Below are 13,798 nucleotides of genomic sequence, written 5' to 3' on the forward strand. Positions count from 1 at the left end.
GCCCTTGTTGACTCCTTGTACTTACCTGCATATGGTCTCCAGCCAGCACGATGCGTGTGGTCTTGCTAGCTAGAGCAAAAGGCATGATGGTTTCACACTCCATGGCCTGGGCCGCTTCATCCAATAGGATATGAGTGAAGAACCCTGGCAAAACAAAATGGACACCAACATCAGTTTACTTAACTGTACATCAAGTACATACATGCTCAATAAATACAGCTGCACTGCTCCCAAAAAGCACTGACACTTGAGCATCCTGTGGATTAAAAAAAAGAGTTGTTTTTTTTTTTTAAGTTGGGATGAAAATGAATAAAAACAGATTGTATTCACTCAAAAACATGCTGAGGCATCCTCTTATTACTACGGTACTGTATTTTAATTATGATAGCGTCTCCTCAGTTTGTAGGAGGATTATCATTTTTACTGCGAAGCTTTGTTTTACATATGAAATGTGACTGACTTTGAAATCTAAATTGTAAATCTAAAAGATGTGGAATAAACAAAAAGATAATTTGTGTTTTCTTTACTGCTTCAACTCATAATATGTTGAGCAATAGAGCATGTTTTTGTACATAAATTTGGATCCGTCCAATCAGAGAGGAATACAACACCGATTACAAAATAGTTAGGACGATGTTTAAAAGGTAAATAAAACTGGAATGCATTCATTCCCAAACATGTTTTACAAAGTGTTCCCGAGCTCATGTAGTAATATCCTTCATCGTCATGTGTTCACAAAGTGGTGAAGCTCGCTTCATCCTCCAGGTGAACGACTGATCCTTTCCAGGATGCCCCTTTCAAACCTAATCATGATACTATCACCTGTTACCAATCAACCTGCCTTTGTACTGTTTTCAATTGAGTATATGTTAAAGAAGATTAGCAAGTCATCACATTCTGTTTCATTTGTGTTTCACAAAGCATCCCAACCTTTTTGGAGACAGGGATACAAAGATTCTAGGGTTTTCTAGGGATACTGCAGTAACACAAACCTGAGAAATCATTGGACAAGATACTGCTTAGATTTAACTTCAAAGTGCACATTATTGTTACAATTTAGGAAGAAATGGAAATTCATAGAGAAAAACTGCTATGTTGAGTGTACGTGTCAAAATGAATGAAAATGTAACCAAAGCTCAGTGAATCAGATGATTCTCACAAATACCCACAGCTCAGAACATTTTTTCCATTGTTGCTTTGGCACATTAATGAATAAGTATTTTCTTCACCAGAAGCATAAAAACCTTGTAACTGTCACTAATGTGCCATCCTCTCAGTCACACTTTCCTCTCCTGCTTTTAACCAGCCCAGCGAACCAGGAGCAGGGTTTTGTGGACGTTTTGAAAGGGATTGAACAGTGGCCTAACCCTGACTTAAAAAGCTCAAACGGTGCTCGGCAGTATGAAGGGAGGGGATGAAACGGCATGGCAAATGAGTGCTGGAGCAGGGAGCGGAGAGAGAGAGGCTGAATAACAACCAGCAAACAGCCTCTGAAGCCCGAACACCATTTTCACAGGAAAGTATATGCAGATATGAAATGTGACGGTTGAAAATAACAAAATAAACTCAGGGACTGTCAAAAAGTAAACAAAAAACAGAAACACGGGCTGGCAAGAAAAGAGGTGGAGCAGTTTGATTTGAGGCAACATTCACTCCTTAGTATCTGCCTTTGAATGAATGCCAGCAAAACATATTGATCCCCCCCACCCCAACACACACACACACACACACACACACACACACACACACACACACACACAACTATAAAACCTCACATCAGTGTTCTCTCTGAACTGTGGGCAACTCACTGAAGGATATACTAGTTCCTTCATTGTGGCACTGATAAAAAGACGTAGAATTTGCTACATTTCTGCATAAATGTTCTTTGCACAATGTCTATAACTGGATTCAACTATTAGAGCTTATGAAGTGAGAAATGTCCCTGCAAAGTTGTGAAATGACATACAAAATGGGAGTGCACTCAAAGGAGCAATGCAAAGGCAGGAGAGAAACGGCTCTGAAAAATCTCGTAGTGAAGATGAAATGAAGTGTTTTATTATTTGTTGGATAGTCAAGACAGATTGCTTGATGCTGCAAAGGCCTCACTCCAAAGACAGAGTGTAATATGCTTAAAATCATGCTCATGAGTAATCTCTAGATGATAGGCATATACTTAAAATCATGCACTCGAGTAATCTCTGAATAGATTATATACAGGACGAATGAACATTCAAGCCGCAAAGTGATTCACCATGTTGACTTGAGAGCAAGAAATGTTGGTGGAAACATCATTTCAAACAGTGCTGTTAAAGCCTGTTATTTGTTTCCCAGTTGTATCATCACTGCATAAAATATCAGTTGCTCAACAATGCGGCTGAAGGGACCTGAAGTCATACAGATGTGCTGCTCCTTATATCACATGGTTAATTATTGAGGCCAGACACTTTGTTGACCCCTCCTATAAACTGTAGTCAACAGGAGGCCTACTGCATCCTGCCTACTTTCTCTTTTACTGCGATCCACATGAATATGTAATGACCAAAAAAACCCTTACAAATAATGTACGTGGGTCATTGCAAACGGCAGAGAGGGTCTAAATTACATTTCTGTAGCTGCTATCGGTCATTGAGCTAATAATGGTGTTTGAATTTGGAAACAACAGTGGTAAAAGAAAGGAGGATGGGGGGATAATAAGCTGAGGTGACAGAGATCAGAGGCACAGTGTTGATTTGGGGGAAAGATGACTGTTTAATAATAAATGGCAGCTCCTTCGCCTCACACGCCCAGTCTCTCACAATTTGCCTTTCACAGGCTCTTTCTACCCTTTTTACACTGTAAAAGTGACTGGGAAATTCTGTAATGTGTGAGTGTGAAAGGTCAGTGCAGATAACTTGCTGTAAAACAAGCTGTGTAACGATCGGGTTTGAAAGCTTTTTCAAACTCTCGCAAAATAATTTCCCACTTCTGCTCTGAGCAGTAACAGAATTTTTAACCTTGTTCTTGGATGTGTTCTGGCGCTTAAATTCAGATAGCAACATTTCCTTATTGACGACAGTATGAGGTGTAGTCTTGAACCTTTATCACCAGGCTGAAAGATCCAGCAGCCTGCAGACAGATCAATATTGACCTCAGTCTCAGCACACATGTGCTACAAGGGGAAAGGACACCATCGTCTTTAAAGTGCTCTCAATCCTCGTCTACCTTCAGATCATTTACAGTATTTCAGTTCTTGAGTGGTTTATTTAAGAAAATGAATTTCCTTGTGCTGAAAAAAAAAATAATAATCAAATATGACATTTATTAAAGATAATTATATTGTGGTCCTATGATTGCTCAACCACAGGAATGCAGTTGATCCTAAAAACACGGCAGACACACACACACACACACACACACAGAGAGCTACACTGTATGTCACCACAGGGAAACTTTTTTTCTCAAAAAAAAAAAAAAAAAAAACTGCTCATGTCTCCCTGACAGCTGAAGCTCGTTTATGAATATAGAGTTTGCCTCTCATGTGCTTCTTTTCGTCAGAAAAAGTCAGAAAATCGAGATGGTGCCAGAAAAAGTAGAATGGATGACAGCTTCCAAGCTGATCTGTAAACATCATCGACTGAACGTAAGGCTGTATTTATTTCTTCACTTGTGACATTTTTCAGAAGAAATGCCTGATGTGGTACGCAAAGACTTTTACCCTCAAAGTACAGCATCGAGGATGTAACATATCACGTACGTGGGGTGGAGCAGAGCTTTTTACCTGCTACACAGACTCCATCTTGTAGCGCGTGGCTGCAAACCAGCCATGTTTTCTAAGGAGTGCATATATTGAGTTATGCAGGGTCTCGAAGTGCAGGCTTTATTAGCTGGTACTGAATTAATTATGTGGATCCTTTTAACTCCGGGACCATGGATACACACTGATTTGACTGACATATTTCAACGTGCAATGTAAAAACACCCAGAAGGTTGTTCTGCTGCGTTGCATTGCCTTTGGTCCATCGGTATTTATTTTTATCATCTTTACACAGTTCTATGTGTTTTTTACCTGTTGGGGGATTGCGTAGCAGCACGTATAGGACAAAAAAGACCAGTCGCGTAAGAACAGAGATAAATCGTCAGCGTAGCAGCTTCAGTTGATTATAATGGGTATGCTCCGCTGTGGGCATGATGCGGCAGACGAGTCGCACTCCTGTTTATTTTGGCCGTTATTCTTGATTAGTTGGATTCAATTAGTCAGCAAACAGCTTTCTACGATGAACTCACACAGATCAAGTATTAACGTTTGAAATGATTCTGTTTCAAGGGCTAACCGAAGAGATATGAGGGCGTATCCGTAGGTGGTCCACCTTGCGTGCATGTGTTTTAACATAGTAGGACACCCACCCAAACGAAAACATGAGCAGACCGTAACATTTGTGGATGTAAAGACGGAGGAAAAGCGACAAACCAAAACGTCATAGACAACAGGTTGAGCATGTCTTTTTTTGCGGGACTCTGTGTGGGTTTGGGATGAGAGATTTGTTATCGCTGCTTAGTAGACTCCCTGGCTCCCAATTGCCTCCTTTCCTGCCGATTTTCATCACCGGTGAACACCGGGAGAGCTGCAAAGATGAAACATTGGGAGGAGGGCTAATGATGTAAAGTACACTAAAAACAGGCAGATGGTGTTCCCAAGCAACAGACAAAGCCCCCCCTGCTGACACATTAGAGTCGGTTATTAGCCTGCAATGACAAACAGGTTTGTTTTCCGTGTCTTTTACCCAACTTAAATGAGTTCCAGACCATCCCTCTCTAGATGGTGGGCTCCCGCCAACACTGGATATCAGCGTCACTGGGGATGACCAAACAACAGGAGACTGAACGCACTGAGCTGTGTGCATATAGTCATTTTTTGAAAAGTGTGTGTAAATTTACAGATTTGTATAATAAAAGATAAGTCGTGTAGACGTAAAAAAAAAAAAATATTACCTTACTTAAACTGTTCACCTTTTTTTGGAACTATTTGCTTTGTTTGTGTTGACTCCATTCTATGTTAATATTTGAGGTCGTCACTGTATTGAACTGTATTATATTGAAAGGTGTTCAGAATATTTGCCAACCATATTTACATATAACAAAGACGCATAAGTGTGAGATTGTAAATCAACCCAAAACAGTTGTTTCTGTCACAGGAACAACTGTTAAAAAGTGTAAGCTTTGTAATATTATTACAGAGTGCTGCATTGGGCTGTAGTGTACAAGGGTTTTCAGTTGTTCCAGTTACTGGGGTACGACACCCACCATGCACTGCAGGGCAGCCAATTAATTCATTTTTAACACCTTTTTTTCACTGTGCTGTCATATCCCTGTGTAGATTTGGTGATTCTGTGTCTAGGTTTGAAGTATGGGTCTTTTGATGGACCCTGTTAGTCTGTGCTTATTGAACAACGCAAATGGTGCTTTTTAGTTATCCCGATGCCATCACAAAGTCTCGAAGATATGACGTGCAGAAACTGCACCACTCAAAAATGTTTAATCCATCTGCACCTGGTAAACCCTGCTGCACCTACAATTTAAGATCTCGATGTATTATCAGCTTCGAAGCTGAATTGGTAAATAAAATGAAAGGTGCTGTAGGCACTGATTGTTCACCACAAGCATCACAAGGGCAGCCTTACTCAGCTTGAGATGACAAAATATCTTTTCATACGACTTACCGGGCTCCAAGTCAAGCTGGCAGAGGTATTGGGAGGTGCTGAGGGTGACCACCACCACGCGGTGCCTGAGGATGTCCTCCCTTGTGGGCATCTGGAAAGTGACCTGTGTGCCGGATATGAGACAGTACTGCTGGACCACTGGGTGAACTGTCTTCACCCAGCGGTTCCTGAAGTATACCCTGGAGAGAGAGATGAAAGTAGAGACATCAGGAGCGAGAAATACAACGCAGTGTGTCTGATGTTTGGGCGTATAAATCTGCCTTGTGAATGAAATGAACAGTGAGTGCTAGTTTTGATCCATAATACATTGTTAAATTCATTCAATCCGAGAGTGACTTGTTTGATGTGCCCAGCCTCCATGAACCCGCTTTCTCTACCTTTAGATCACCATTTCCAGCATTTCCCAGAATGACTGTCAATTATCAAAAGTGCGACAGGACTTTTAGCTGCACTGCATTATGGTCCATGAATAACATCAATCATCAAGCATCAATGCTATGGTGTATGTTCCATTATGAGTACAGATGAAACATATCTGAACTCACTCGCTTTACAATTAAAAGACACAACGTTTGAAGCTACCACTTGAGTCTATGAGTAAACTCTTAAATCCACTTTATTGTTTCATGATGGGCTACAAACAACTTTTAGCCATATTCTGTCTTTTTTATGCCAAATGATTAAATACTGAATGTTTTGAAGGGACAACACAACATCCAAAAGAGCTCAGAGTGTCATAAAAAAAATTATATATATATAGAATTTCTAAATTTATCTAAGGTGTGGTTTTTCTTCCTGTAAAGAACGAAGGTAAAATACATGGATGGCTTCTCATTACATGCTGTGTACACTTCAAGCCTGCAAGTGATTGTCACAGCCAGCCAGGAGGGGGAAGTGCTTACAGATCGCCTCCTTGGGCTGTTGGTCAGTCCCACTCTCGGACCCTAAATTTTCAAACAGGGTGTTTTATTCTTGACTGAGTCCTCTCATCCCAGAGGAAGCAAGGGGAGCTAAGAGAGGAAGTTGCTACAGTGATTCTGGAGCAATCACATTGGAATCCTCTGAAATCAGACTGCCCGCTCATGTGAAACAAGTCATTTGATTTGCCCATATGGTCCCTAGGTTTGAGTGTGTAGACACAAACACACAGCTTTCACAGGACCTGGCTGGTCAAGGCAGACGTTGCCTTCCTGTCCTTTGTGACCTCTGGGGTTGTAGAATTATGATTAGAAATCACTGATGCAGGGCAAGCAAGTTACATGTATCTGTTAATGTGTCTGTCTGTGGAGGTGGAGGACAGGAAAAGCAGGAGAGTGCTTGAAGTTACATCGACAAAGTCAGCAAATGTCTGCCTGTCGCTCCTGTAGGGCAAAGACAGCCCAGCCACTCAACAACCTCTGTATAATATGGATGTATTATTCTGACTGCAGGCTCTCCAATAATGGTAATCCATTTGATGTTTAGATGAAGGAGTGTCAGTCAGATGCTCTCCAGCTAGGATGGTGTCCTCTGACAGACAGACCACAGCCACTGAATACAAAAGATTCAATTTAACTGTACTGCAATTAATGTTTAATGTCAGCAAGTATGAGACAAATACCGATATGAAATATCTTCTCCTTGGCTATATTAACTCACTCTGTACAAAAATTAAAAAACTAACATATATACCAGAGGACTGGCAAGAGCACAGCCTCTGCCATTTTTAAAGGAGAAAGCAGCTTTCTGTGTATTACTGTCTTGTTATGGACCAAATATCTTCACTGTAATCAACCGTGTGAACCTGTGCTGATGTTTCCAAACCATTTTTGTCAAAGTATTATCAATCTGTGGATCGCTAAGAGTCATAAACAGTGAGTTGCTTCAATTTTGCATTCATTTTAAACACGGCTGTTTGTCTGTGGTTTAGCGTATATTGTGCCTCCTGTTGTGATTGTATCTTGAAATGGCTTGCATCAAACAATTCATGAGAATATAAGCTTTCTGACCGTGTATAGTATGAGTATATACACAAATGTAGTCTTTGTGTCAATGGACAGGAAGACAAATAAACAACGTGAAATGTTCTGACGGCCCACAGGTGGGCCAATGGAATATCATGTCGTAAGGCCTTATTTCTCCTATGGGGATTAATAAAGTGTTATCTTTTGGATATGTTTGACAGCGATACAAGAATGTGCTTTGGGGGGCTGTAGAGCTAAAATGTGCTAGAAAGTGATGTGTATTTTCACAGGATGTATCAACTTTTCATTTCTTGTCAGCTGGCAGTAAGTTGGGGTTTTAATGCTATTACAGCATAGACTATCAAAAGGTGCTTTACTGTGCACAACTGCAGCAACCCTGTTAACCTGAGGATACCAAGTGTCACACAAAAAATTAATGATCTGCAGCCTAAAAATAGGACAGGCAAATGCAAACTTTATATATCTTAAAATATACCTTTATAAGTATAATGTTTCGGACACCAATGCATATTTCAACTGCTGTGCACATTATGCCTGCGCATGCACGCACGCACACACACACACACACAAAATGCTCTCTGTCCCTTCTACTCTCTCCCTCAACAAAAATTATGTTTCTACCCTTAGACATCATGTCTTCTTTATGTGTGCTCCCTACCTGAGAGGTCTGGCATGCGGATTGCCTGCTTCAACATAAGGATGAAGGTAGTCCTTAATGTAAAGGTCAGCCGCACTGTTGGAGTGGGTGCAGATCAGGACCCTGTGGAGACAGAAGACAAACAATTTACGATATGAAGCATGATACAGAGATCTCTGAAACATGGCACATCAAGACAAAACTATCTGCCTGAATAGATATCACTAGGGGACAGTGTGGACATTTTTTGTCATTGTTTGGGGTGAACCGACCCTTCGACCTGCCTTTATGAGCTGGTCCCCTTTAATCCGTATGATGTGATAAAGCAAAGCATGTGAGAGATAAGGTCTATCATTCAATCAATTTTAGTGACCTAAAGGTTTTAATCAGTTTCTGATGTACTGACCAAAATGTATTAATAAAAAATGCTCCACTGCTGAACATACAATAAAACTTGAAATACAAGCAGTAAAGGTAACACAAATGAGTTCTATCAATTCAACATCATGTGGATTGACAGCAGGCAAACAGGACAGCAAAGACAGTTTCGTATACTTTTTAACATTGAAAGCTATGTAAAACTGTCTTTTGCAGTTACCCATTTAAATGTTGGTGAAACATTGACAGTGACAGATAAAAAGCTTTGAAGATTGAACATGTACAATAACACATATCGGGTACACCTAACAGCAATTTATACAACATCTTCTTCATCATTTTAACAGTATGATGAGCATGAGGTGCTAGTCCAGAGGGGTCACTTCCCCTTGTCTTGGCTTTTAAAATATCTATAATTCATCCTAAAGATAGAATATTACATTTTGGAGTGAAATGAGGTATGAATATTACATTGCTACACATTTTTCGAAGGCCATTTTTTCCTTTACATTACATACAGTGTATAGAGCCTCCTCTCCCTTATTAAAACACAAAATGTTAGCTGCTGTTCAGGGGACATGGTCCAAGGTATTGCATTCATTTTTCATAAAGACTAGGGAGTCATTTAAGTGCTTGTGCAACTTCGCCTTGTTTCTCACACAAGAAACTGAAGAATTTCCTGTGGGTATCTGCACACAGTGAGGGAGCTACCTAATGATGAAAAATGCCAATGGAAGAAAATCTTGCAATGTTTTATTGTTAGACAATGCTGTGCAGCCCGCTGAAGTGACATAGCTTGATTGATCGGATTATGATTTGCATGAAAATCCATTCCAGTCAAGGAAATGTGTTGATCATCAAACTAACTGTGTGCATCGACCACAAATGAAACAAATTCATCCCAACGACCAGCACTCCATACCCTGAGTGATGGCACATGCATGCTCCTAAGTATACACACCCAAACAGTACAAATACAAATACACCACAGCTTGACACTTTGCAGCTCAGCATTTTCTTAAACTTTTAATGTCAAACCCAAGGCTGCCACTGCCCTGGAGCTAAACCAAAGCCACTGCACGTCGCAGCCCCCATCTCCCCGCCACCTCGATCATGCCCGCTGACTGACCTCTCTTGCCATATGAAGCTTTTGACTAATGCCAAATTTCTTCTTCTTTCCTTCCCCAAAAACAGTACATCAGTTCCCCTCAATAACACCATTTCAGTGGGACTGTCAATAATGTTTTTTTTGTGTTATATTTAAAACCACCAAGGCTGGTGTTAAATAAGTTGAATCACCACCTCTACAAATTAGCTGTAACAAAAAATGAACATTCTAACCTTCATGAAGGTAGGGTTTTTATTGCAGGACTATTGTTTAAGACTGCATTACTCTTAGCAAGGTGTGCCCAAGAAACTGGCAACTGAGTGTAGATTGTTCAGTAACATTTTACTGCCATAAAGCACAGAATGACAAACGTGTCTGGTTCGTTGGTCAATACCAAAGGGTTCCATATATTTCACAGATACTGAGTTTCCCAGCATGCATAATGACACCCATTATAACATGTCAAGACTCTTGAAATTTCTTTGCATCTGTATTCACCTTTCAAGAGCTGGAAGTAAACAGTGCTCCCACCTCTCAGAGAAAACATTTCATTTCTGAAGTAACATTCATTTGGAAACATAAAAGCTTTGCCTATGAAAAAAGGACATTTGAGAGAAGGGAGGTTTGGGGTTGTAAAGACAGGTCAGGAATGGTGATTGTAAGGGAGGTACAAATTCTCTACCAGTTACTGACAAATGTAAAACTTAAGCAACAGATCCTGAAACAGAAAACACAAAAATGCCATAAACAGACCTGCTGTGGTCCTGGCGGAGGATGTGCTTGACAGCCTGTGCCAGGGTGAAGGTCTTGCCAGTGCCGTAGGGCCCAATGATGAGGATTGGGGGCAGGGAAACAGAGATGGGTGTGGTGATGGCCAGGATGGCCTCTTTCTGCTTGGCATTCAGACGGGGATCCAGCTGCTCGTCCCATTGCCTGAGGGCGAAGGAGGATTGGAAATTTGTTAGAGGAATCATGAGGTTAACTTTCAATTAACCGACAGAATTTGGGGTGGTGGGGGTCTCCAAGCTGAAAAGATAAAATATTGTCTTATAAACAAATAATAGCTCTGAACATGACAGACACGGAGAAGCGTTCTCTCAATCTAATCGACTTCAGCGGCACAGAGATAAATCAATCAATATTCCTTTATTTGTCCCGCGAGGGGAAATTTCAGAAAAAGTGAGGAACAGCAGAATGCACGGAATGACAGCAAATGTATGTACACACATACAGACTCAAAATGACAACCGCGATTGTGTTACTAGGGACAGGCTGTGATGGGTGGGGTGTTGAGAATAGGATGTGGGTGGATGGAATAGGAGAGAGGGAAAAAGCAAGATGTGGAGTTGTGCGGGAAAGAAAGGCAAGAGGGTGAAGATAGAGGGAAACAACAAGGGGAGAAAGTGGGTAAGAAGTGAGGGGTGTTGACCAAAAGCTGTTTTACTCAGTCAGTCATTCTGCATACATTCTGCTCTGTAGCTTGATAAGTCAGAAACACATCCATCTAAGCAACGTACACATCTCAGACTAGTCACACACAAGCTGTGAGTACCCACAGTCATTCATACTTTGAGGGTCTGTCCTACATTTGTGGAAATAACACTTTGTTTTGTCACTGTGTTATGCACTCCACCTTAGCTACTACACATGGGTGTGTGTATGTGTGTTGAAACAACATAGATGGATAGGCAAGAGGGATGCACATAGATATTGTGCATGCAGTGTTTGTATGTGTCTGTGTTTGTCTCCTACCATCACTGTCCTCATTATGAAGACTGCACCCTCTGAAGCTGCAAATGCACCAACACCAATTGATTGAGCTCCAACTGAGACATGTGGGGGGGCTGAGAGATATCTTGGTGTTTTACCACGTGTGTGTGTGTGTGTGTGTGTGTGTGTGTGTGTGTGTGTGTGTGTGTGTTTTTATGGGTGGATGAGATCAAAGGGTACTGTTAGGCGTGATGCAGATGGTAAGACACAAGTCAACCATCTCTGTACTCAAAGTTAATATACTGTACACTCTGTTTTCATCCTTAAACCACAAAACAAAGATGCAGTACTTTTATTTACTGCAATACTTCCAAATACTTCACACCTGAAGTGTATCTTCCTGTACACTGACATTTAAAACTCAAACAACCACCATACAGAGACTGTGCACTTTAACTTCAGCTAAACTCACTCCTTGGCCCACATTTAATGAAACACCCTCACTTATCCAAAATCCAATTAAAACAAAAGTCCACATCAATCATATTCTGGAGCCCAGATAAAGCAGAAACCTTGGAAATCACAGGGGATTATATTTGGCTCAAGTCAATAAAGATTACTGCCTCGCTCCCCTCACCTGTCCAACTTTAGAGAGAGATATCTAAAGCTGCGAAGAGCTGCCAGCGTTTCAGAATGGCCGCCAAGTCAGCAAGGCTGGGCATAGTCGCTCGACTCTCAAATTGATGTGGTGTCCCCTCTGTCAGGGTATTTGACAAGCTAATACGATGTGCAGGTACGAAAGGAATTTCTGAATAATAACTGTGTTAAGGCTTAGCAGTATTTACTATGCATGAATGTGTGAATATGCTGTGTGCAAACTAATGTTGTCACGATACAGGACCAAAAAAAAGTCTTGGAATTGGATAATTTTTGTTCTTTTTAAAAACATGCTCAAAGTGCTTGTACAGTAAAAGTCATTGAACACATACGAGCACATCTGCAATAATTTTAATAGTAAGTAATGTTATTATTATTGTTAAATGTTATGCCTAACCTTGTAGATCTACACGTTCTCTGTCATTATTGAAAGTATTGAAATAAAAGCTTGTTGAAGTTGTGGTTTTTACTAAATATCAGGTATCTGGCAATCAACACTGTTCATCTGCAATATGAAAGAAGGTTCCCACTTCCACACAGCAACAGGAAACAGTGTTCCATGTGTGCAAGGTGAAATTCCCTTTTCCTTGACTTTCTTTGTATTTGAATTTTCATCATTTTAAGGCAGTCCTTTATCCCAGGTTTCCCACTGAATCCATGATGTAAGACAACACACCCAAAGAGGTGAACCCATAAAATGTGCATTAAATAGTGGCGTCTCCCTTCAATGTAAAACACATTTCTGCAGTACACATGGTGGAATACACACCTGTTGGGGCTCCATGGGATGGTGGGGACAAGGCCAACATCAGGGAAAAGGATGGTATTATCTTTGATGCGATCCAGGGCATAGTGCATCTCACAGAGTGGCAGTCTGTTCAGCTGGAACTGGAGCTCCACCTGACACAGAGGCAAAACCGAGAGCTTACTGTGCAGTAAATCCAACAGTTTATCTACCCACACTTCCAGATCATGTATTGGCCAAAGAAACTATGTTACAATGTAATTCAATCCAATACAATAGCTTTGAAATGAAAACCTTTTTGTTAGGCTTGCAGAATTTTGGATCAAATGACAATGACAATCCACATTTAGTAAAGGACTGGGAGACAGGGCAAGGGGTAGTAACAGGTGTAAACACCCCCACCAAAGACTCTGTTGCACAATGTGGTGCCATGTTTAGTTAGCAGTGGCCTTCGGACAGCTTAACAAATTGAACAGTTGTCTGTTTTTCCCAAGGAGTCTTGGAGAGCCAATGATATTTCTATCTAATCCCTTGTCTTAAACCAGTTTTATGTAATCGCTAAGATTCTGTTTCCACTGCTGGAGGACGTTGTCTTCATCATACAGACAGAAACAGGCTCTTAACAGATATACTGCAAAATATGCAATGCCTTTAGGCCAGGAGTGTCAATATCAGGAGGGAGAAAAAAAAAACTACAGCTAAAAAGAAGTGTGAACACAGTAAGGAGGAAAGTGGTGAAGAAAGACAAAGCAAGAAAGTGGAATAAACAACAAATACAAGAGCAAAAAAGTCTGAGATACACAACAGCAAGAAGAGGATGAAACTTCAAGGCTGTGTGGAATATTGTAAGAACCCACAGAGGAGATAGCAAAATGAAAGTGTGGCACGCATGCAGACAGGAGT

At 40.8% G+C, this 13,798-nt stretch overlaps 1 protein-coding gene across 3 annotated transcripts in view; it reads right to left on the reverse strand.

Annotated features, from left to right (window-relative positions):
• helz (helicase with zinc finger) overlaps window positions 1-13,798 on the reverse strand; it is a 49,996-nt gene that overhangs the window by 20,393 nt on the left and 15,805 nt on the right. For all 3 annotated transcript variants that reach the window (XM_076728081.1, XM_076728082.1, XM_076728083.1), the window contains exons 15-19: window positions 12,920-13,050; window positions 10,537-10,716; window positions 8,319-8,420; window positions 5,697-5,875; window positions 26-144 (exon numbers count right to left, since the gene is read on the reverse strand). In XM_076728081.1, coding sequence (XP_076584196.1) covers window positions 26-144; window positions 5,697-5,875; window positions 8,319-8,420; window positions 10,537-10,716; window positions 12,920-13,050 — 711 coding nt within the window. The remainder of the gene's footprint in view (window positions 1-25; window positions 145-5,696; window positions 5,876-8,318; window positions 8,421-10,536; window positions 10,717-12,919; window positions 13,051-13,798) is intronic.

The sequence above is a fragment of the Chaetodon auriga genome, chromosome 4 (assembly GCF_051107435.1).
Source record: "Chaetodon auriga isolate fChaAug3 chromosome 4, fChaAug3.hap1, whole genome shotgun sequence".
Taxonomy (NCBI): Eukaryota; Metazoa; Chordata; class Actinopteri; order Chaetodontiformes; family Chaetodontidae; genus Chaetodon; species Chaetodon auriga.